The sequence below is a fragment of the Tasmannia lanceolata genome, unplaced genomic scaffold (genome assembly GCF_043159265.1).
Source record: "Tasmannia lanceolata isolate RefF3 unplaced genomic scaffold, GAP_Taslan_0.1 ptg000013l, whole genome shotgun sequence".
Taxonomy (NCBI): Eukaryota; Viridiplantae; Streptophyta; class Magnoliopsida; order Canellales; family Winteraceae; genus Tasmannia; species Tasmannia lanceolata.
This window is the reverse complement of record NW_027518690.1, coordinates 1,717,318-1,743,596: the sequence shown is the minus strand read 5'-3', so window position 1 is coordinate 1,743,596 and position 26,279 is coordinate 1,717,318. Positions and strand designations below refer to the sequence as shown.

General features: G+C 39.1%; 1 protein-coding gene across 3 annotated transcripts; it reads left to right on the top strand.

Annotated features, from left to right (window-relative positions):
- The first annotated feature begins 4,571 nt into the window (after positions 1-4,571).
- LOC143889457 (magnesium dechelatase SGRL, chloroplastic-like) lies at positions 4,572-24,816 on the top strand. 3 transcript variants are annotated; one of them, XM_077393667.1, is made up of 6 exons: positions 4,584-4,973; positions 21,161-21,337; positions 23,088-23,255; positions 23,574-23,720; positions 24,271-24,346; positions 24,389-24,816. In XM_077393667.1, exons 1-6 carry the CDS (start codon positions 4,833-4,835, stop codon positions 24,448-24,450), a joined length of 771 nt encoding a protein of 256 aa, XP_077249782.1. In that variant the 5' UTR covers positions 4,584-4,832; the 3' UTR covers positions 24,451-24,816. The 3 variants fall into 3 exon arrangements, with proteins under 3 accessions (XP_077249783.1, XP_077249782.1, XP_077249781.1); XM_077393666.1 differs by having other exon boundaries at positions 4,585-4,973; positions 24,271-24,816; XM_077393668.1 differs by lacking the exon at positions 21,161-21,337 and having other exon boundaries at positions 4,572-4,973; positions 24,271-24,816.
- Positions 24,817-26,279: the final 1,463 nt, after the last annotated feature.

Genomic DNA, 26,279 nt, shown 5'->3' with positions numbered 1-26,279 from the left:
CCTGAAAACCCGTCTCTGTACCAACTGCGAAAGAGACCCTACGCATGCACGCGCTACCACTCCGTTTCCAACTAACCATCGAGATCTTAGGAACACTAGTCACTGTGTCCCCAATCAGACGATATAATCCACCACACTTTTCTCCTTTCATCATAACCATACAGCCGTGTGTGATTTTCATGGCTCCACTTTGCAGCTGAAAACCTTCAACCCCTGGAGTCCAACCGGCCAAGCGATACTAGATTCTTCCGTAGCTTTAGGACATACGTCACACCACCCAAAGTACGAACCACTCCATCGAACATCTTGGTCTTCACTATCCCAACTCCCGTGACGTCACAAGTGGACCCGTCACCCAATGACACTACACCAGCCCTTGTCTCCTGGAATATCAAAATATTTTCTTCTGGAGCATACATGAACAGAGCAACCTGAATCTAGAATCCACTCATCATGAGAAGTGTGATTACCTGAGGAGACTGTGAGAATGTCTCCAAACACTACGCTCTGTTCTCCCGCCACCACAGCATTCGTAGCACCATTATCCACCCGGTCAGTTCGCTTTGGACAATCGCGCTTAATGTGGCAATATTCCTTGCAATGGTAACATTGCACACCCTTTCCGCCGACCCTGGATCTTGACCTGTCTTTTCCTGATCCCCTGTCAGACGACCTTCCTCTTTGATTCCCACCATGAACAACCAACCCTTATTCTTTACTTACACCAAGAACAGGTTTCTTTCGCATCTCATTCGATAAGAGCGATGTCGTGATTTCCTCAAACTTTATCGTATCCTTACCATACAATAAAGTGGTCACCAAGTTGTCATATGAATCAGGAAGAGAAGTAAGAAGCAAAATGGCCTTGTCTTCTTCCTTCAACTTTTCTTCTACCTTGTGGAGTTAATCCATAAGCCCGTTGAACACCGTAATGTGTTCCAGAAGATCCCCGCCTTCCTGCATCTTCAGCCTGTACAATTGCCGCTTCAGATACAACCGGTTGGCCAAGCTTTTTGACATATAAAGCTTTTCCAACTTATCCCATAATTTAGGCGCATCTTCTTCTTCCATAACGTTAAACATAACGCTATATGCCAGACATAGTCGAATCGTGCTGATCGCCTTCGACTCAATGTCTTCCCACTCGACATCCGTCATCTTCTCCGGCTTCCCATCCTTTTCCTTCAACGCCTTAGACAAGCCCTGTTGAACTAGGATATCCTTCACCCTCATCTGCCATAGGGTGAAACTTTCCTTTCCGTCAAATCTGTCGATGTTGAACTGAGTAGAACTTGATTTTACCGCCATCTCAAACTACTCCGCTCTTCACGGTGTAGCGCTCCACCTCGAACGAGAATCTTTCTACTCCAAAAAATCACTCTAACAGCGATCCAACCACAACACCCATGATCACTCAACCCGGCCTCGACGATCGCTCCACCTGAGCTTTGATACCACTTGTTGAGAAAATCCGCTGGGCAATCCAATCCGATCGTGCACAAATATAACATAAAAGTAAAATAAACAAGCAAATCAAGTCACAATATGAACACAAAGATTTTACGTGGTTTAGCAAAGCCTACTCCACGGGCGAGAAACACGATCTTCGACTATGGGAAAAAACAAAATACAAGGATTACAATGGATTAATCACAAACCCATAACATTTTCCTTGCTTCTCAAACCTAAGATCGTACCCAAGAGAAAACCCGAGAGAAAACCCCAAGAGAAACCCAAGAGAAACCCAAGAGAATACCCCAAGAAGAAAACCCTCTATTCTTCTTCTTCTCCCTTTGTCTCTCTCTCTTCACTTCTCTTTTTCTTCTTCTCTCTTTCCCTCTCTTGAGTTTTCCACACTCCAAAGAAGAAAGCCACTTCCTCTTTTTAGTTGTTTCCAAGAAATCCAAATAAGAGGGCTTCTATCTTTGTCTCTTGCCTTCCCACCCAAGCCACCTACGGTGGGTGGGAAATAAGGCAACTTTCCAACTTAAAAATAATTAATATTTAATCACAATAATAGCAAAATTTTACTAAAAATAAATTTTAAAAATTATAATATTAAAGCCCTTTATATGAAAGGATGGAGTATTTAAATCAACAAAAAATTAAATAAATCATCGTAAAAGTGGAAATTATTAACAAATTTATATATGTTAGTCTAATAACAAATTTAATAAAAGAAAAAATCAAATAGATATGGTTACACAATTATAGTAAAAAATAAAATTTAAAAAGTATAATATTAAAGCCCTTTATATGAAAGGATGAAGTATTTAAATCAACAAAAAATTAAATAAATCATCGTAAAAATAGAAATTATTAACAAATTTATATATGTTAGTCTAATAACAAAATTAATAAAAGAAAAAATCAAATAGATATGGTTACACATAGGAAAAAACTCATATTATATGTAGAACATCAATCTATATTGTGGCCCACTTGGCCTTAATTATATGAAATCTTATCACTTTTATAGATGTGAGATTCATTGATTTCCTTAGCCATTGGGTAAATCCACATGAGTGAATAGATCTCTTGTTATTATGCATGTAGGCCTATTGTTTTTTCCCATTAGGCCCCACTAGTAAATCACTCATAAATTTAAAAGTGGACTTATTTATTTTTTGGCTCTTTATTCTGGGGGTGTATATGATACCTGGGATAGAATGAGCATTGTGAACTATCTGCTTCAAAAAAATAGTGAATCGAACTAATACTTGGCTGCTACCTCTCGATCTTTGGGGAATTTGCGGGGATCCCCCCTTTTAGGGCACCCTAATACTGCCAAATCCAAAGGAAATGAACTAGGTATTTCGAATATCGGTATCGAGCCACGGTCACAACGTATAGCGCTTGAGGGGATGGGATTTTTAAAAAAATTACCTACTTGACCCTTAGACAAAGTGTTATATTTGGTTGTTTACTAAAATCTCCTTTTGGTAGAGAAGGATGGATAGTTAGTGATTTAGAAGATATAATTGGAGGACAAGTATATATAGTTAGGTTCCATTTGTATGCTTGGTGGAATCTGGCATCTCTTAACTAAACCATTTGCATGGGCTCGTCAAGCATTTGTCTGGTCTGGAGAGGCTTACTTGTCTTATAGTTTAGTTGCTAGCTCTTAGCTCCACTAGTAGATCATTGATTATTCTACACGTGGGTTCCATTATTTTTTGGCCAATAGGCCAGGCCCCACCCACAACTAGCTTATTATTATAACATCATGTGCTTCCCAAATTAGTTTATGGTTGTTGGTCTCTCCCACTCTCAATCTTAGGCCGTGTTCGCTTTAGATTGTGAAAATCGATTGTGAGTCCAAATCCAATTTGAGCCCAATAAACAGATTTGTTCTCACAATCTAAAACGAATAGGTCCTTAGATTTTGGTCTCACAATCTAAAACAAATAGGGTCATAGATTTTGGCTACAATTTGTGAGTCCAAAAACGATTATTGGACTCAAAATTATCAATTATTGGACAAAATGATGTTTAATTTTGAGTCCAATAATCAGTTATGGACTCACAATCAGTTGTCAAAATTAAAAACGAACAGGGCATTAGCTACACTACTAGATCATGGATTAGTATATATGTGGGGTTTAATTTTTTTCCTTTTATTAGACCCTCTGTATAGGCTCCAGAAATATAAGATGCCTGATCGGGAACCAACACTGGCGGGGCGTCCACCCTTGATATTTGATCCAACAGCAGCCCACTTTTAAACATTTTAAGAGGTTGCTGTTGGATCAAATATCAAGGACAGATCCCCTGCCACTGTTGTTACCCGAGCTGGTGATTTCTTCAACTTTTCAACTTTTTGTTTCCCATCGGACAAAGATTACTATCTTACAGGTGATTTCTTCTGTGTGTTTGTAAGTTAATGTGATAGTAGATGTGTTGTGGTTAGTGGTGCCACTTGTAGCTAGTGCTTTTTTCTCATGAGTGGCATTACCAAAAAATGGAATTCCCACATTTCTTAATAGGGGTGCAACTCAGGTCAGGTTCAACCCGAAAAAATCATGGGTCAGCCTGTGTTTGAGTCGGGTCGGGTTCGGGTTGACCCGACCCGCATCAAAACCCGACATTTCTATTTTTTTAAACTTTTTTTCTGTTTTATTTTTGTTAGAACATAAACACCTAAAAGGGAAAGATAGCACCATAACCGTGTCAACCTGACCCGAATGGAAAATCAGGTTGGGTTCAGGTTGAGATATCAATTTTTCGGGTTGGGTCGGGTTAGCCTTCATCAGGTTGGGAGTCGGGTCGGGTTCGAGTTGCCTCTATTTCTTATCACATTACCCTCAAGTTTTCATCAAATCCAAGCGAGCAGTGTCGTGGTACACTGCTGGCCTCATTACCAACAAAAACCAAAGAAAGAGAAAGAGATATGGTGCCACAATTGCCCACATCGTCAGGTATGATACACAAACATTTGGTGTATACGACCTGATGTGGATTTTCGAGTTGGACGGGTAGGAAATTCAGTCCACAAAAAGGGTAACAAACCCATCACAAAAATCCAACCAAATCCACACATACCCAAACATGGCCCTCTTCCTTCATTCCTTTTCACCTTCTCTCCTCAGCCACAATCAATCAATTGTGATGGTTGATACATCATCATGTGGTGTATACGACCCATCATAGAAATCAAACCAAATCCATATATACACCAAAACTAGACCCTCCATATTCCTTTCCACCTTCACTCCTCAGATATGAACATATCTAAGACTGATGAAAGCTCAGAATAACATGAAGGATGAGGAAGAGGAGAAGGAAGCTAAGGCTTAAAAATCATCATAATAGAGAGAGCTTTTTATATTGCAATGGATTGCTGTTGTTCAGCTAGAAATAATGTCTTTATCAACGGCCTTTTCTCCTCTAAAACCAACTCTTCAAGGAGATTGAAGCCTCTTTTGGTTTGGTCTTGTGGTAGAAGAGCATCAACCAACTCTCTTGTTCTCAAGGTTTTTTTTTTCCCTTCTTATCTCATCTTTTACTTGTTAAATTCTTTTTTTATTATTATTCCACTTTGTTAAATTCTCTGTCATGTTAAAGTCAAGAAACTGAAAAATGGGAGAAATGGGGAGCTTTTTCTCTCTACCCAAATGGGTTTTTCAAGAAATTTCTGAATGGCAAATGATATCAGCACAACCATGCTTTGATAATTGCACTGACCCATCTTGTCTTTTATTATTTAAAGAGCTGTCAAGGTTATTACAGTTCCCAAAAAGCTCTTACAGACCAATTAAAAATGAAAAGACAAGCTGCATTGTGCATTTATTAAACCATGGGTGTGCTGATATCATTTTCCTTTCGTAATTCAGTACCTTTACTCTTCACTTGTTTATGTTTGTAAGAAATTATTTATTGTCAATTTTGCAAGGGAATTGATATTGGCACTACATGATTTGATAATGTGCCTAAATCTACTTGTCTTATATTATGAATGGCCCATAAAAAATGACTGTTTGACAAAATGCCTATGAATGGACCATAAAAATGACTTACAGGCAACAGCAGTTCACATTCAACAGCCAAAAGTACATTTAATTGTATATTAGGATTGTCTGATTGGTGTGATTTTTGGGCCATTGGAGATCCAACATGTTGGAAGGCTGGATCAACCAAAGGTGGGGTATGCTATGTTATAGTTGGTGTACCTTACATTGAGGTTGCACCCTACTCTAGCATTTCTCTAGCAAATGAAATTATGAGATTTAATATGATAAGTAGGCTAGAGGCCAACAAAATAGTCCATGCAATTGTGGGTCTCTAGTGTGGATAGGCCATGGACCAAAAAACTTCTCCATTGGATGATCCTGTTGGAGATTTTGTCAAGAAATCTATTTAGAAATTTTCTATTAATATTTAATATTAGATCTAACCATAATCAATTAAAAGAATTAAAATATATACATCAAGAAAAGGTAAGAAATAGCCTGTTTTAATGGATCGAGGCACGTCAGAAATGACGCTCTCTTTAGAGTCAAAACACCCCCGTCTGCACCGGGTTGTGGACCCCGATCCTGAGAGGACTGGTGCCGGCGAGACGCGAGATCCCTCCTGCAATCCTCTAAGATCTCCACAATGTGAAGGAGAGCTCTGCCAAGGAACTCTCGAAATGGTGCCACCCTCACAGCATAGCATGAGTGGCGATATAAAAAAGAAAGAGATATGTCTCGATCCGGAACCGAGGCTCGAAACCGAGACATACCTGAAATAAACTCAGAGTCGCCATCCATGGACAAGCCATGGAACCAAAACAAATGCTCTGTTTGCAATGGATAACCAGAGATACAAAAGGTCCGTGCCTGGTTACGAATGGGGAAGGGGTTAGGCGCCCCCAATTCGCCCAAGTGCAAGCACCTGGTCTCTTATGCCATTTTTAGTAACTCCAAAGAAGTTTGAATAAAAAATCATGTGAAATGGGAACAATCCTCAGGACTCGTCTACCTAAGCATGCATTTCCTGAGGATAAAAATAATAAACACATATAAAATAAAATGAAAGATGTGCCACCTAAGCATAGCTAGGTTATGAGTGACATGCCTAAAAGATGTCTAAGTTCTGATGTGCAAACACATGCAAGCTATAGCTAAAGGTATAGGATCAGTACAAGAAAGTAAGAAAACACATCAAAACATATAATAACAATACAACAAATCCTAAGACTCTAAATTATTAGCCCGAGTCCTCGGATGGTCTGGTATTCATCCAAAGAAGCCTACGTATCCCCGCCTCCACGAGAATCAAGGCAACGTAGTTCTTCGCGCCTATTCTAAGCTATGATGCCTAAGACACCTAGCCCTCTATCCTAGACTCGATCTAAAAGACCGGACCAATTATTAAAGTTTATTGTACGATTATTTAAATTCCAGTGAATTGTGAATTTTAGGACATCCTATATGCCCTAACTAAATGCAGATTAGCCCTAGGCTAATGCAGGTGGTTCCTACAACCTATGTATAACTAGGCTGTGTGTCCTAAGGAAAACAATAGGATCACTAACGCATCCTAGACCTAGTCATCAGTCGGCGATGTGAATCGCCAACTGACCGGACGGAGGCGCTCCTATAACTCTAGGACAAACCCCTAACTCTAAAACAAACACACAGCAAACAAACAATCAAACAACCTATCAAAAGAAAAACCCTAACTCTAAAACTCTCTATCTAAGAGAAACTCCTAACTCTAGAGGAAGATCTTTTGAAAAACAAGATTTTAAAGGTTTTTGAAGAATATTTAAAATATTTATTTACAAAAAAGTTTGGCTGGACCTGGGATAAGAATCCCAAGCTGCACTACGTACCTCGTGGAAGAGGATCAAGCCAACGTAGTTCGAAACGAACTCTCAAACTACGCTTATAAAAGAAAACACTCAATACTTTAGATTTTTTTAAGGTTTTTGATGTTTTCAAATGTTTTTTTGAGTTTTAAATTTCTAATTTTTTTTTTGATTTTAAAGCTTTTCCAATGCTCAGGACCTTAAAATATTTTTAATCTTAAAGGGAACACGCAAGTAATACCACAAACTAGGGCAAAGCCCTAAAGCAAAAGGGGAAACCCCGAATAAGCAATTAGCGTCTCAAAGAGACAAACCACAACAAGAAAGATAGCGTCCCAAGAAGAGAGAAAACGATCCAAGATCCCAAGCAAGCAAAGCTCTAATAAGACTGAGTTAGCCTCTAATCAAAAGCGAAGTAATCAACAACTCTAAAGGAGAAACTCCGAACTAACAACACTAAAGAGGGGAACAAATGAGTCAGAGACTCTCTAATACTACAACTTAGAGGAGGAATGAGTCAAAGACTCCCAAATAACGCCAACAGAAGAACCAATGAGTCAAGGACTTCCTAGTAATACAACAAAAGAACGAATGAGTCAAAGACTCTCTAAAAGAAATGGAAACATGAGTCAAAGACTCCAATAACACCAACTAAAGGATAGATGAGTCAAAGACTCTCTAAAAGAAAAGGAAACACGAATTTGCACATTTTATCAGTGTTACCTGAAGGCATCGACCCTAACCATAATCTAGCGGAGTGGAGAGAGGATCTCGACTCATGACTTTGTTTGTGTACCTAGGACCGATCGTAGCCATTGGAAGATGGACTACGGCCTAATCTAGACACAAATGGGTAGGATATCCTAAACTAGGCTCACACACGTGATGCACATGTGTTCGTATACTACATGCATGTGTGGGTTAATCTAGGGGTAAGGCCAAGAGTTCCCTTAGCGCGAATCCATGTTCGATATACTGTACCAGTGTCCGGCGTATCAGTACGTGAACAAGAGATCCGTTTACGTACCATAAAGGTACTAGGCTAAGGGTGGAATGCTTCTCTAGCACAGAGGCACCAGGTGATGAAATCCCAGTCAACCATGCTAGATAACACTCCGGGTTCCTAAAATAGGATGTGTGTGCATGTGAGATGCAGGGGTTTAGATGAAAGTGATGTAAGTGTGTGCAATAAGTTCGCGCAATCTATGATGCCTTCAGGTTTTGTTAGATTAAGTTTGAGTAAATGTGATGAGCAAATAAAGCATACAAAACTACTATTTATAATTACTATTGAAGACTACTATTCACAACTACTATTCACAACTACTATTCACAACTACTATTCAAAGCTACTATTCAAAGCTACTATTCAAAACTACTATTCAAAACTACTATTCACAGTAGGACCTACCAAGTACTATTCATACATCGGCGGGCCCCACACAAACGGGCCCCACACAAGCGGGCCCCACACAAGCGGGTCCCACATCGGCGGGTCCCACACAAGCGGGCCCCACACAAGCGGTCCCACATCGGCGGGCCCCACACAAACGGGTCCCTCGGTAATTGGAAACGAAATAACAATTAAATATTCCACCGAAAGAAAAATAATAATACTTAATTAATAGTAATCATCGCGGTCAAAAAAAATTAATAATTTAATAATATTAATAACCGACAAAAATAATAATTTAAATAAAATAATCATTACGGTCAAAAAACAATAATTACTCACCGACAAAAATAATAATTTAATAATATTAATCGACGAAAATAATAATTTAATAATATTAATCGACCTAGTACTGTTCACGCAAGCTTTACTATGCACGAAAATAAAAATTTAATCCTATTACTATGCAAACAGCTATTACTATTTCGACCATTTTAATATTAATAAAACTTCGAACAGTAATGATGAAACGAATGAAACGAGAAAAAAAAATTAAAAATAAATAAATAAATAAACATAAAAATGAAAATACCTGCGATCGGTAATGGTGGCCGGAGTTGGGGCCGGATTCCGGCACAGCCGGTCGAAGGTGGCGATGATCGGAATTTTGGGGAAGACGAGATCCGAGATTTTGAAAATCTGAGCGATCGGTAAGGGTGGCCGGAGTTGGGGCCGGATTTTGGTCGGAAAAAATGGGGGTGGAGGTGATCGGCGGTTGGTGGTTGACCGGAATGAGGTGGCCGGATCTCTCTCACCCCCTCTGCTATCTCTCCCTCTCTGCAGATCTCTCTTTTTTTTTTCTTTTTTTCTTTTTTTTTTTTTTTTTTTTTTTTTTTTTTTGAGCTCCCCCTTCCTCTCTCTCTCTATCTTTTTTTGTATTTACAAATGAACTCCCCCCCCTTCGTTTTTTGATTTTTTTTATATAGGTTAAAATAACCTGTTGATATCTGCACCCCCATTTGATGGGCGCACAAAAATGGATGAGTCGCGCCCGCCATTTTTGTCTTATTTGGCCTGGGCGCGACCATCACAGGATAACTCACCCCCCTCTTCAACTGGATATCCCATTCTGCAGATAATTCACCCCCCTTTGGATTTGTACTATGCACCCTCTCCCGGCTCGTCTTATTTGACAAATCGGGTCGGATTTCAATGAAATTTTACGGGGACCTATGGGGGACCCTAACCTAGCTTAGGGTGCAATTCGAGATCCTAACTTGGTGATTAGATGGGGCTTCGCCCAAGCACAGCGAACTTGGGTCCGGTCAAAATGGGGTGTCTACAGATGCCCCTCTTTGGCAGAGCGTGTGTAACACGCGAATGGAAAAGCTGAACAGACGACACATTTTGACTGACCCGAAAGCAAAGCAAATTTTTGGGTTTTCAGTTTTAAAACGATATTCACAAAGATAAAACTCTACCAACAATAGGGAGATAGCCTCTCACCGACTCTTAACTCGGCAACCAAGACAACTCAAAGAGATAGTCTCTCCCTAATACTCATGACTCAACTCTCTAAACTAGTTAACAAAAAACGAACGAACGATTACAAAAACACAAACACTTCTTCTTCCTTTTTTATCAGGCTAAGCCAAAGTAAACATAGCAATTGCTCAAAGAGCATCAACCAAACAAACAAACAAATCATTCCAATCACTCAAAGAGTTTTCATTTTTTTTTTAGAAACCACAATGTAACTTGTCTAAGACAAGCATAAATCCAAACACTCAAAGAGTTTACTTTTTTTTTTTACCACCGAGTTTTTATCCTGGAGTCGACAGCCAGAAAACACCTGACATAACAAAGTTAGAGGTCGAGGGAAGAAACAAAGTCTATAACAATACAAAGCTAGGAGCATGGAGATACATCGAGTTTTTATCCTGGAGTCGATAGCCAGAAAACACCTGACATAACAAAGTTAGAGGTCGAAGGAAGAAACAATGGCTATAACATAGCAAAGCTAGGAGCCAAGGAGATACATCGAGTTTTTATCCTGGAGTCGATAGCCAGAAAACACCTGACATAACAAAGTTAGAGGTCGAAGGAAGAAACAATGGCTATAACATAGCAAAGCTAGGAGCCAAGGAGATACATCGAGTTTTTATCCTGGAATCGAGAGCCAGAAAACACCTGACATAACAAAGTTAGAGGTCGAGGGAAGAAACAATGGCTATAACATAGCAAAGCTAGGAGCCAAGGAGATACATCGAGTTTTTATCCTGGAGTCGAGAGCCAGAAAACACCTGACATAACAAAGTTAAAGGTCGAGGGAAGAAACAATGGCTATAACATAGCAAAGCTAGGAGCCAAGGAGATACATCGAGTTTTTATCCTGGAGTCGAGAGCCAGAAAACACCTGACATAACAAAGTTAGAGGTCGAGGGAAGAAACAATGGCTATAACATAGCAAAGCTAGGAGCCAAGGAGATACATCGAGTTTTTATCCTGGAGTCGAGAGCCAGAAAACACCTGACATAACAAAGTTAGAGGTCGAGGGAAGAAACAATGGCTATAACATAGCAAAGCTAGGAGCCAAGGAGATACATCGAGTTTTTATCCTGGAGTCGAGAGCCAGAAAACACCTGACATAACAAAGTTAGAGGTCGAGGGAAGAAACAATGGCTATAACATAGCAAAGCTAGGAGCCAAGGAGATACATCGAGTTTTTATCCTGGAGTCGAGAGCCAGAAAACACCTGACATAACAAAGTTAGAGGTCGAGGGAAGAAACAATGGCTATAACATAGCAAAGCTAGGAGCCAAGGAGATACATCGAGTTTTTATCCTGGAGTCGAGAGCCAGAAAACACCTGACATAACAAAGTTAGAGGTCGAGGGAAGAAACAATGGCTATAACATAGCAAAGCTAGGAGCCAAGGAGATACATCGAGTTTTTATCCTGGAATCGAGAGCCAGAAAACACCTGACATAACAAAGTTAGAGGTCGAGGGGAGAAACAATGGCTATAACATAGCAAAGCTAGGAGCCAAGGAGATACATCGAAAAACTTTCAAAAGGAATGAAGAATGTATCATCTATGATCAAATTCACTAATGGGCCAGTCATCTCTTACCGAGAATAATTAAGAGCGCATGATCTTTGCTGAAAGCAAAACTCAAGTAGATTGATGAGATTTTTAGGTGCTGACTCTCTTTAACAGGTGAAAAGCATTCTGCTGAGGTTTGACGGTTGTAGGAGCAAATTCTAGATTCCGCTGGGGAAATTGATTTTCTTTAGAACTTGACTCTTTCAAGAAAGAGGGCTCATCTGAAGAGTTCAAAGATTTGGCTCAAGACGTGCTCGCATCTCTCTTACTTCAACTTGTTGTAAACATTGGCACTGATTGCCTTTGATGCTTGATATCTTTTATGACGCAAGTCATAAAAGATGCCCCTAGTGTATTGTACTTCCATGACAAGAGTCTCAAGAAAAGTAGAACAAGGATAGATAAGGAAATTTTTGGATTTGCATAGGTTCTTTCTTGGGAGTAAAGATGGGAAAATGGCTAAGCTCAAAGACTTCTCCTTTCATTGACCACTATTTGAGGTTCGCTCTTTCTGACACCAACTGCTTGAAACTTGACATATTCAGCCTGTCCGAACAGGATACCTAAACCAGGGTCTTTCATTTTGAAAGGTATACATCCCTTCCTTTCAGTGCCGGACAACTTAGACCTTGAAAGAAAACAAATATAAATGAAGGACAGACTCCCAAGGACTCTATCAAAGAAGGTGTAGATTATTCAAGAGACTCGACTACATTCTGATTCACCCTTAGATCAAATGTGCTATTTTTTCATGTTAAGGCTAGCCATTCTTAGAGTAATCTCGAAAAACCATGTCAAGAAGTTCTAATTTCCTCCATCGGGATCTCCGTCATGGTTATACCACCTTCGGATTGCTCAGTTTCAATGCCCCTAGTTTAGAAAAGTATCAAAGCAAGTCTTGCCAACACTACTCGGATTCTGGGATCCTGCCCTGTTTGAGAATGATTCTCTGTCTCCTTGATTTCTCTCTTCAAAAGAAGTCACAACTCAAACTTTGAAAATTCTGCACAACTGAAGAACTCCTTCGGTATCTCATCAATTTTCAATCCAGCAGACCGCTACCCTTGCCTTTGCATAAGCCAACTTCTTTGGTTAATGACTTAGCAAGCACATGATTTCATTTAGGCCGCCCTTTCGGGTTTTCAACCTAGTGGGTCTTCAGACTCTCGTTCTTTTTTCTGTTTTTGCTTTCATTTGCCTTGAACCTTTGCTTGTTTTACCAGAAGGACTTTCTAGGAAGGCTTAGGTTCAAAAAAAAAAGGGGATATTTGAAGTTCAAACGATTTGGACCGAATCTGGTCTAGCCAGACTACCTACGTACCCCAAAAATGGAGGATCAGATCCGCGTAGTTCGCTTTGGGGTTTTTCAAAGAATGGTTTAGCATTTAGCTTCAAAATTTTAAAAAGGATTTTATCCCAAGGTTTGACCGAACCTGAATAAATCAAGTTGCCTACGTACCCCTGAAGAGTTGGGGATCAGGTCCGACGTAGTTCGGGTGCATAAATGCCCCGGGTTTATAATGTGTTTGAAAAGAAGTATTAGCTTTAAATCGTTGGCCCAAAGGGTTCTCAAAAGGATTTTAAAACGTTAGGATTTTGGCTATTAAGGCTCAAACGTCCAATGATGGCCTCCTGATGTATTTGATGTACAAGCTCTTTTGTTTAAGGTTCAAAGCCTTTGAACTTTTTTTTTTTTTTTTTTTTTGAGGAGTCTGACGGCATGTTAGGCAAAACTTCAACCACTGTGCTCCACTCCCATCTCGAAGATCTTAAATTTATGTTCAGGATTCCACAACTCCCTGTCTGAAAATCTTCCCTCAGTATTTCATCAGCTCCACAAGATGTATGATGCTTATCTCTTTAAAATTTTACCTTTCAACTGGATGTCCAAAGCAGATGAAATCTTGCTTTGCTCAACGACAGGGCATTCCCCTGATTTATCCTTATAGGATCAAGCAAGACTACCTCAAACCCCTATAAACAGGTTCATCAATTCTTTGCGTTCCTCGAGAGATAAAGTTTTGTCAATCCATCTTTCCCGAGCTTCGGATTTCGATACCACTATCAATGACTTTGATTTCTTCTTTAAGTGGCTATGCTAGACGCTCTTCCTCTCGTTTGACCATCTTTCAGATCTCGAGGGGAATTTCGTCTGCATTCTCATCCGAGAAGGGGGTCCTTAGTTATTTAAACATTAGATCTAAAGAGTCAATCATAAAACATCAAAGATTCGAAACCAACAACTTTATTGACTTGAAGACTCTTAAGTACATCAGTAACTCTTTTTTTTTTTTTCGACACGCCTCAATGGGCTTTACATTGAACTTGACAAAGGATGGAAACAACAGACTATGAATGAACACGACTGACAAACATGACACACTTTTTTTTTTTTTGACATTGATACTACAAGGCTCAACAACTTTCAACCTAGGAGTTGGCATAGATTCAACAAAAAGACACTCTAAAAACTGTACGAATCTTCATGAACAAAAAGGTGGCACTGAAAGTTTATGGGTAACCCGCCTTCCTTCATGATGATAGCTACTGAGTTCGATCCCGTAGTAGGAATCTCGGAAAGGGAAACCCTACAAAGTCCGGGTTAAATGGGGCAACAAAGGCTTATGTTGACAATGTGGGTAAAACAATTGACTGCCTGGATCAAATGAGTTCAGAAATGGTCAGTCTTTTGAAAGAATGGTCTTTCGCTAAATACAGACTGTTGACTTGGAAGCACACACACTAGATCAATAATCATGGGATAAAGATTCTGAACAAATAGAGATAGAGTAATCTTGAGCACATCAATGGGCATGTTAATCTAGAAAGAATCCTCAATCTACTCCTTAAGGTGTTCTTTGGGTATAACTGTTCTTCTTTTGGGAATGAAAGAGTCAGGAACGATAAACATCCCTAATCAAAATAAGTTTCGATCTCAGCAATGATCATGCACTCAAAGAATACTGGTAAGATCAAACTTTTTCATCAATGATTTCGATATGATCCAAAGGTAAAAGATATATGATAGGTAAACATGGATCAATGAAAATCAATGGCTCAGATAATAGACCATGGCCATAAGAATGACAAAAGTAGGGTCAAAGACCAGATCTAAAATCTGAATGATGAATATCAACAACTGTATGATCAATATGATCAGAAATGATAGATCATGGTAATAAGGACAGCAAACGAGCTATCGGCCAGATCTCAAGATAAAACAGGTAAGGATCTAATCCTACTGAGCCATGTATATATGGGAATCAAGACAAAGTAGACTGACTCCAAAGGATAGCAATCATGACTGACATGTGTTGCGAAAAATTCGGCAGCACAACGGCTATACAAGGAAGTCAAAGTAAGGCAAACTCATGGTTTTCCTAATTCTAAGAAATATCGGTTATGCTAAAAAATATTCTGGATAAAATCCGGCAGCATAACGACGCTAAACAAGGAAGTAAGGTAGGGTAAACTCATGGATTTCCTAACTCTAAGAGATAGCGGTCATGCTCAAAATATTCTGGATAAAATCCGGCAGCATAACGGCTAGACAAAGGATTCCCACAGCTCAACCAAAGGTACGAATAATGGTGGTAAGACAAGCTCGAATTATGGTTACCTTAGAAAGGTGACCAAATGAAGGACCGACCGAAGGTGAGAACATATGACAACGGGTCAAATCCTATAAACAACAGATCAAATGACAGATCATGGCCAAGGTAATGGCAAGCAAAAGCCACTGACTAGGATCTGAACAGAGAATGGATATAACCAACTGAAATGAATAAGGAACTCTAACTAAGAGGAGAACCCTAATATACATAATCAGTATATATAGGTATATACACATACACACAAATCCTAACCAGGGGCACCAGCCCTAATCTAATCTAACGGAGTCGAGAAAGTCTCGACTCAAGACAGACTGATGAGTGTACTAGGACCGTGTTGTAGCCATATAAAATGAACTACCCTAGTCTACAAAGGGGACAAGGCTCCTAACTCTAGGCTCCACATGTGTGAGCAACACATGTTCGACCCTTTATGAATGCAATACAGATGTATATAAACACAGGTACTTCCTAGTTGGATTTCACTAGGCCAGTAAGTATATACATAATATATAAAACAAAGTAAGGCTCCGGACTCAATCTAAAGGGTACTATGCGTATGAAACATACCTAATATGTATAACACAAGTACGCCCCGTGTCATACATAGTATGCTTCATTGCTCATCGGCTGCTGTAGACAAAAGTACGCCCAATGTCTACGGCTGCAGCACCGGCGCATAGCTTGGAAATAGATTCAACAGTACCATCAGGGTGTAATGACATCCCAGTCGGGCACGCATTCAATCTATCCCGTGGAGCCAATAATAATGAAAAACAATGAAATAAGTAAAGAATAAACAATATGATAACATATGATGTGCAGTGTGTGAATCCCTTGTTTTAATTACGCACCTACCTGGTGCCCCTGGATTCTAACGATAGAGTTCCCATTTAAAATGATTTTAGCTCAAATTTCTCCAAAGTTAATAAAAATGGCATTTTTAAATAGTTAGGCAATGTTTCAAGAACTCCCCAGCAGAGTCGCCAATCTGTGGACCCCGATCCTGAGAGGACTGGTGCCGGCGAGACGCGAGATCCCTCCTGCAATCCTCTAAGATCTCCACAATGTGAAGGAGAGCTCTGCCAAGGAACTCTCGAAATGGTGCCACCCTCACAGCATAGCATGAGTGGCGATATAAAAAAGAAAGAGATATGTCTCGATCCGGAACCGAGGCTCGAAACCGAGACATACCTGAAATAAACTCAGAGTCGCCATCCATGGACAAGCCATGGAACCAAAACAAATGCTCTGTTTGCAATGGATAACCAGAGATACAAAAGGTCCGTGCCTGGTTACGAATGGGGAAGGGGTTAGGCGCCCCCAATTCGCCCAAGTGCAAGCACCTGGTCTCTTATGCCATTTTTAGTAACTCCAAAGAAGTTTGAATAAAAAATCATGTGAAATGGGAACAATCCTCAGGACTCGTCTACCTAAGCATGCATTTCCTGAGGATAAAAATAATAAACACATATAAAATAAAATGAAAGATGTGCCACCTAAGCATAGCTAGGTTATGAGTGACATGCCTAAAAGATATCTAAGTTCTGATGTGCAAACACATGCAAGCTATAGCTAAAGGTATAGGATCAGTACAAGAAAGTAAGAAAACACATCAAAACATATAATAACAATACAACAAATCCTAAGACTCTAAATTATTAGCCCGAGTCCTCGGATGGTCTGGTATTCATCCAAAGAAGCCTACGTATCCCCGCCTCCACGAGAATCAAGGCAACGTAGTTCTTCGCGCCTATTCTAAGCTATGATGCCTAAGACACCTAGCCCTCTATCCTAGACTCGATCTAAAAGACCGGACCAATTATTAAAGTTTATTGTACGATTATTTAAATTCCAGTGAATTGTGAATTTTAGGACATCCTATATGCCCTAACTAAATGCAGATTAGCCCTAGGCTAATGCAGGTGGTTCCTACAACCTATGTATAACTAGGCTGTGTGTCCTAAGGAAAACAATAGGATCACTAACGCATCCTAGACCTAGTCATCAGTCGGCGATGTGAATCGCCAACTGACCGGACGGAGGCGCTCCTATAACTCTAGGACAAACCCCTAACTCTAAAACAAACACACAGCAAACAAACAATCAAACAACCTATCAAAAGAAAAACCCTAACTCTAAAACTCTCTATCTAGGAGAAACTCCTAACTCTAGAGGAAGATCTTTTGAAAAACAAGATTTTAAAGGTTTTTGAAGAATATTTAAAATATTTATTTACAAAAAAGTTTGGCTGGACCTGGGATAAGAATCCCAAGCTGCACTACGTACCTCGTGGAAGAGGATCAAGCCAACGTAGTTCGAAACGAACTCTCAAACTACGCTTATAAAAGAAAACACTCAATACTTTAGATTTTTTTAAGGTTTTTGATGTTTTCAAATGTTTTTTTGAGTTTTAAATTTCTAATTTTTTTTTTGATTTTAAAGCTTTTCCAATGCTCAGGACCTTAAAATATTTTTAATCTTAAAGGGAACACGCAAGTAATACCACAAACTAGGGCAAAGCCCTAAAGCAAAAGGGGAAACCCCGAATAAGCAATTAGCGTCTCAAAGAGACAAACCACAACAAGAAAGATAGCGTCCCAAGAAGAGAGAAAACGATCCAAGATCCCAAGCAAGCAAAGCTCTAATAAGACTGAGTTAGCCTCTAATCAAAAGCGAAGTAATCAACAACTCTAAAGGAGAAACTCCGAACTAACAACACTAAAGAGGGGAACAAATGAGTCAGAGACTCTCTAATACTACAACTTAGAGGAGGAATGAGTCAAAGACTCCCAAATAACGCCAACAGAAGAACCAATGAGTCAAGGACTTCCTAGTAATACAACAAAAGAACGAATGAGTCAAAGACTCTCTAAAAGAAATGGAAACATGAGTCAAAGACTCCAATAACACCAACTAAAGGATAGATGAGTCAAAGACTCTCTAAAAGAAAAGGAAACACGAATTTGCACATTTTATCAGTGTTACCTGAAGGCATCGACCCTAACCATAATCTAGCGGAGTGGAGAGAGGATCTCGACTCATGACTTTGTTTGTGTACCTAGGACCGATCGTAGCCATTGGAAGATGGACTACGGCCTAATCTAGACACAAATGGGTAGGATATCCTAAACTAGGCTCACACACGTGATGCACATGTGTTCGTATACTACATGCATGTGTGGGTTAATCTAGGGGTAAGGCCAAGAGTTCCCTTAGCGCGAATCCATGTTCGATATACTGTACCAGTGTCCGGCGTATCAGTACGTGAACAAGAGATCCGTTTACGTACCATAAAGGTACTAGGCTAAGGGTGGAATGCTTCTCTAGCACAGAGGCACCAGGTGATGAAATCCCAGTCAACCATGCTAGATAACACTCCGGGTTCCTAAAATAGGATGTGTGTGCATGTGAGATGCAGGGGTTTAGATGAAAGTGATGTAAGTGTGTGCAATAAGTTCGCGCAATCTATGATGCCTTCAGGTTTTGTTAGATTAAGTTTGAGTAAATGTGATGAGCAAATAAAGCATACAAAACTACTATTTATAATTACTATTGAAGACTACTATTCACAACTACTATTCACAACCACTATTCAAAGCTACTATTCAAAGCTACTATTCAAAGCTACTATTCAAAGCTACTATTCACAGTAGGACCTACCAAGTACTATTCATACATCGGCGGGCCCCACACAAACGGGCCCCACACAAGCGGGTCCCACACAAGCGGGTCCCACATCGGCGGGTCCCACACAAGCGGGCCCCACACAAGCGGGCCCCACACAAGCGGTCCCACATCGGCGGGCCCCACACAAGCGGGTCCCTCGGTAATTGGAAACGAAATAACAATTAAATATTCCACCGAAAGAAAAATAATAATACTTAATTAATAGTAATCATCGCGGTCAAAAAAAATTAATAATTTAATAATATTAATAACCGACAAAAATAATAATTTAAATAAAATAATCATTACGGTCAAAAAACAATAATTACTCACCGACAAAAATAATAATTTAATAATATTAATCGACGAAAATAATAATTTAATAATATTAATCGACCTAGTACTGTTCACGCAAGCTTTACTATGCACGAAAATAAAAATTTAATCCTATTACTATGCAAACAGCTATTACTATTTCGACCATTTTAATATTAATAAAACTTCGAACAGTAATGATGAAACGAATGAAACGAGAAAAAAAAATTAAAAATAAATAAATAAATAAACATAAAAATGAAAATACCTGCGATCGGTAATGGTGGCCGGAGTTGGGGCCGGATTCCGGCACAGCCGGTCGGAGGTGGCGATGATCGGAATTTTGGGGAAGACGAGATCCGAGATTTTGAAAATCTGAGCGATCGGTAAGGGTGGCCGGAGTTGGGGCCGGATTTTGGTCGGAAAAAATGGGGGTGGAGGTGATCGGCGGTTGGTGGTTGACCGGAATGAGGTGGCCGGATCTCTCTCACCCCCTCTGCTATCTCTCCCTCTCTGCAGATCTCTCTTTTTTTTTTCTTTTTTTCTTTTTTTTTTTTTTTCTTTTTTTTGAGCTCCCCCTTCCTCTCTCTCTCTATCTTTTTTTGTATTTACAAATGAACTCCCCCCCCCTTCGTTTTTTGATTTTTTTTATATAGGTTAAAATAACCTGTTGATATCTGCACCCCCATTTGATGGGCGCACAAAAATGGATGAGTCGCGCCCGCCATTTTTGTCTTATTTGGCCTGGGCGCGACCATCACAGGATAACTCACCCCCCTCTTCAACTGGATATCCCATTCTGCAGATAATTCACCCCCCTTTGGATTTGTACTATGCACCCTCTCCCGGCTCGTCTTATTTGACAAATCGGGTCGGATTTCAATGAAATTTTACGGGGACCTATGGGGGACCCTAACCTAGCTTAGGGTGCAATTCGAGATCCTAACTTGGTGATTAGATGGGGCTTCGCCCAAGCACAGCGAACTTGGGTCCGGTCAAAATGGGGTGTCTACACGGGTTCACCGACGTTTGGCTCCCAAGATTCAACATCCTTCAGGATCTCTTCCGTGTAAGGAATTAATCCCACGAACTCATCAATCGCCCGTATCGTAAACACAATAAAAGATAAAAGATAAAATATGAAATCAAGAACAACATGTAGGGGGTTTTAGTTTTTTGGAGAAGAGAGTTCACTTCAAGAAAAGGACGTTTCCTTTTTAAGAGATAAGATCGAGTTGAGAGAGCCGTTACAAAATTTAAGACGTTTCATACATTTCGCACACCTAAAATCTTTCTAACTCCCCCAAAATAGCTCTTAACGTATAGTGCCTTCTAAGTTCTAATAAATAGGAAAAGATAAAACAAACTTGACTTATTAAATTTTAAATGACTAAAAATTCTAACAGATCCTACCCCTTTGATTTTTGGAGGTTTTTATACCGTCGTTTTCTACACTTTTTAACCATCTATTTTATGCCAAATATATGAGGGGTAGGATCACCCTATGGAAAAGGTTTTTATGGCACAACTAGAACAAATGGATAGCTTGTTAGATCGTATAAATAGGTGGGCTTCACTTTACTTTTTTCTGGGCATTTATTTACACTGAAATACACACTCCTGTATCATATAGAATCATAGTTACTATAGTCCAAAGTGGCCATCTTTGTTTTCCAAATTTGGGATTTTGACAGCAAATGATTATATAGTAGAGAGTCTTATGACCATCCTATATTAGTAAAATTGATGATGATGATGCATGTTTAATTGCTAGGCTGCTAGGCTTTTGGGGCCTGGGACAAATTTTGAAGCCTCAAAGTTGAAGGTGGTGTTCTTGGGAGAAGAGATGGCGAAGCAACCTCGGATTACCCCAAGAATCTATACTGTGACCCATTGCGACCTCACAGCCAATTTAACTCTAGCCATCTCCAACACCATCAATGTTGAACAGGTAGATATTATGTATACTTGGTTATACATTGATCATGTATATCTTATATATTTAAATATACACGACAAAGACCAAAACAAGTGGGTGGCAATACCAACACCCTGGTTTTGTAGTGTAATGCATGGTTTTAAATTTCTCCAAAATTTCTCCAAAATGTCCAAAATGTTTCCGTTTCCGTCCCCACCGAAACAAAATCCACATGAATTCCGTCCATTTCATTATTTCTGTTGAAATTCTCAAAATGTTGACCGAAATTCTCGAAATTCGACTGAAATGGTCTGAACGATAAAAAATTAAAAGATGTTATGATTTGCATTTCATTTCATCAATGTAGATTATGATATTTTGTGGGCAACATCATTGAACTTCACAACAAAGTAACTGTATCTTATGCCTGGGATGTCAGATCGACATGGGACCAACACGTCATTGGGTGTTTGATGTGATTAACATTATGGATGACCTTGCTTATATGTTGGTTTCTAAGTATGTATTTGTGCTTATTATAGCATTTACCAAAGTTTCATCTTAAAATTTCATCTTTTGCATATATTTCCATACATGTCCGTGATTTGACAAGATTTCCATTGAAATTTTCACCGAAACCAAAATGCTTTTGTTTCCATGCTGGCCAAAACTGAAACCAAAATCGAAATTTAAAACCTTGGGATAAGGAAGTAATGATGGGCAGTAGGGAGGTTTTGGTTACTTTAAAATAAATTTTGGGTAACATTTTGTTTATTTTAGTCACTTTTTGCATAATATTTTGTATTTTCGCTTTTCAATTTTCGCTTTATCTTATTGGTTTTCAAAATTTTCAAGCCTTTTGCAGTATCATTCCGTAATAGAAAACTTGACAGCATTACGAGGAACTTCAGGATACTATAGGTGTCCTCGGGTTGGACGAATTATCTGAAGAAGAATAGTTAAATGTGGCAAGAGCTTGAAAAATTGAGCATTTGTTATGATGACCTTTCTTCGTTACACAAGTATTTGCAAATTCTTCAGAGAAATGGTTTTCACTTTGAAGAGATATCCAGCTATAATAATAGAAGGGTACAAAGATGTGTATTGGATTTTTTACCCAGATGAATTTAAGGATTCTAAGCTGGTGGTTGCACGGATTTTCACTTTGGGAGGAGGTACAATTTCTCTGGAATCTGAAAAAAACATTCATCGTGCATTCAAAAAAAGTCTGAGTTTATAGCTCTTTCATCTTTTGTAGGGGAAGCTTATTGGCATAGGATTAGTACTGGTAGACATACTAATATGGAGTAAGCAAGTGCCTCGCTATACCCATATATTGTGATGACAAGGTTGCATTGCTTAAAACATACAATGAGTGTTACAATAGAAACTTAATACAAATAAAGTTTTAAGATTGATGATGTGCCAATTATGCACTGACTTCCAATCAATGTATGAAGAAATTCGAACACAAGGGAAAATTTTGGTTTCTCCTGGCAAATAATCAAGAACAATTCACCACTACCTATAATCTAATATTCGTAAGTCAGTCAAAAATTATCACAAGTTTAGAAATTTTCTGTACTCAAAATTGAACAAAATCATTAATATCTATGAAAAAAGAAGAAAAATTAATCATAATCCTGACTATTTTGAAGTGGACCAACACAACCCGGTCTCCACGGTACATATGGCATATGTATAAGATAGGATTTGCTCATCTAGATACATCTAAATGAATTTCTATCAAATAAATTACAAATTTTCATTGTGTTGATGGCAGTTGAGAGGGTGGTACAACAGATTACAGCGAGATGACGTGATTGCAGAGTGGAGGAAGGTAAAGGATGAGATGTCTTTGCACGTCCATTGCCATGTAAGTGGGGCCCATCTCTTGCTAGACTTAGCAGCCGAGTTCAGATACCATATCTTCACCAAGGAATTACCACTGGTGAGTTCATGCTATTACATCTTAATATAGCCACCCATTCAACCATTATCATCAATTCCTCCATTATCAACATCATCTATCCCATTGTCATTTTCGTCCTGATCAATCCCTTGGAAAAAAATTATAGGTAAAATTTTTGGTGATGGATGAAACTATATGCAGATGTTAGAAACAAATATATCATGTTGGACTCTTTCTTTCTTCTTTTGCCAATTTTAAGTTTGTTATATAGCACCCATTTTCAAATCTCTACGTTGTAAGATAACATAACCAGAATTTGGTGATAATGTCAATGGGTGTTATTGTGATGCCTGCTAGGTTCTCAAAGCTTTGATACATGGAGATTCAGTCCTCTTTAATGGGCACCCAGAGTTGTTGGAGGCCACAGTTTGGGTGTATTTCCATTCCAATTCAAAGAATTACGATCGTGTGGAGTGCTGGGGGGCTCTCAAGGATGCTGCACAGGTAAAACACACACAGACAAACACAGACCAGAGTAAAAATAAAAGAGGCAATAGAGACTAAGTACCAACATTAGTGGGTGGCAATAGAAGCTCCATGGTTGCCATTTTTGGAGACTTTTGGGTCCATTTAACTAGTGGCACACGAGTATGATGGTCGGGTTTGTTAACAAATCTCTTGGAGGACAAATGATCCTAACCGCAACCATCTGAGAGATGTTGGGTTTCACTTCGAATGATCTTTGCCTCTGACTGGTGACGATCATGGTGTTTTTTTTTTCAACGACCCTTATTGCCACACACATGCCATGTTTATGTTCGTAAGTCTGTCTTCAAAGACTTATGAACAATGACCGATTTTCCGCTGAAGTTGGTTTTGAATTTATGTTTAAACTGCTTAAATATGATGAACATTTCAGTCTAATGTGATCTGACTGACTTGCAAACAACGACCGATTTACTGATGAAGTTGGTTTTGAATTTATGTTTAAACTGCATTTGAAAATTTTAGTCTAATATGATCTAATTGGATTCTGCATTCTGTATGACATTAGGGGATTTTTGGGGCGGCTCAATTGGATGAAAAAGGTCCTAAAGAATGGACAATACAGAATCAATTGGATGAAAAAGGTCCTAAAGAATGGACAATACAGAATCAATTGGATGAAAAAGGTCCTAAAGAATGGGCAATCCATAAATCATTCTTCCATGCACTTGTTGCCATCCTACTCTGATGGGTTCCATTCTGTGAGCATGACCGTCAGGGCACTCGCAACGACAACTTGCAGCATCAAGCCTAAGGTACATACAAAATTAGTAACCCGTTTCTTTGATTCATTTTTTCCCCAGACAGTGAAACTGCCATGGATGACATTCAGTAGTGACGCCTTATGTTGCGGCCAATTGATTGATTGAAAACAGATTATCTTGCCATGCTACAACAAGTGTATAAGCAGTAGAACAAGGATTAGATGGTCATTTGATTCATTTGATTGATAATTTTTTCTCCTATGGAAGTCTCTGAGCCATTCATATGTGAGTACTGCAACAATGAGAAGATCGTTCTTATCTTAATTGATGGATGTTATCTTGATTCTTAATGATGTTTCCTCTGTTGACCCCAATTGGATGGATTAATTATGCAATGTTGTGATCATGAGAGCAAGGTAAGGGAGCTTGGGAGACAGCCAAAGTGCCCGTGTAGAGCTCCACTTAAAACACAAATAAAACACCAAAATCCAAAATAAAAGGACTTTTATATATCAAAACAACTTACAAGTGACTCGGTGATCTTTTCCCTTTTTCCTTAGAATCTCTATGCTTCTTCCACCTTGAAACTTTACTCTTTTAACTTACCATCTCTACCCCCTTGAAACTTTACTCTTTACCATCCACACACACACTTACACTTTTCACAACACCATAAGTCTTGATTTTGATTTACAATTTCCAACATCCTCTCTAAGATGTTAGAATGCTTGTTTCATGTCTCAAACATGGAAAACATGTAATTATACATATTTTTGTCAAGATGTTTACTAAGGAGGTGCTCTGCGCACTAACCTTTCATGCATATATCAAAGAGGGGCATCTATGGATGCCCAAAAGTGAAACATTTGTTGGGTATATAATATAACCCATGTATGTTCTAATATAAGCCCAATAAGATAATGGACCGGTGTAGTGGGCCCATTTGGGCTAGAGCCCACTAACCTATTAAAACCCTAGTGTATCTAATATATATAGGGGCTGGAGGCAACAAACTTGGTATTCCAAATTAGATACCTTGGGTGTAATGCTTCAAGCAACCTTGCTTGACCTAATTTCCTCTAACAACACTATGGAACACTTGGGCCATGCTTGACAGCCATGAAAGTTTTTTCCATGGAATATTAGTCTCTCAAGTGGTGGGAGAGGGGTAGCGTGAGTGGGAGATGGAGGAATTGAGAGGGTGCGAGCAAGGAGACTCAACACTTGGCATGCTAATATTCAATAAAAAAAAACATGTGTTGCGGGCCTAGATGGGTCCCACTTAGGGCAGAATAAGTTAGTTTATATTTTGTAAATTATCTTGGGCAGGAGTTTTAGAGGAAGTGGTCAAGTGGGTTTTCTATAATTAACATGTAAGCAGTCTTTTTCAAATCAATGAATAAATCTATCTTGGAAATTGTGTTTTTGCACACAAAGGACTGGCCCTTCCCTTGAAGTGGGTTTGAGAGGCCGATCTTCCCTCTAAGAAGATCAATCATGTTGAGAACCGATTTGGTTTCATAACAATTGGCATAGAATAAGTTAGTAGGATGAGACTATGAGAGAGATCAAAAGGAATCTAACTTGTATGAATGCCAAGTTCAACCAGATGGCATTGTCACTTGGTATGAAGTTAGAAGAACATCCACGTATGTAGGAGCTAAGCGAAGTGTTCAGCAAGAGTACTATCGAGAAGGCTTGGACGATGAAAAAGAAACGGCAAAAAAAAAGAGGAGTAAAGAAGAAGAGAGAAAGAAAGCAAATAGAAGAAAAGAAAACACAGGAAAAAAAAATAAACGCATTTGATTTTTAA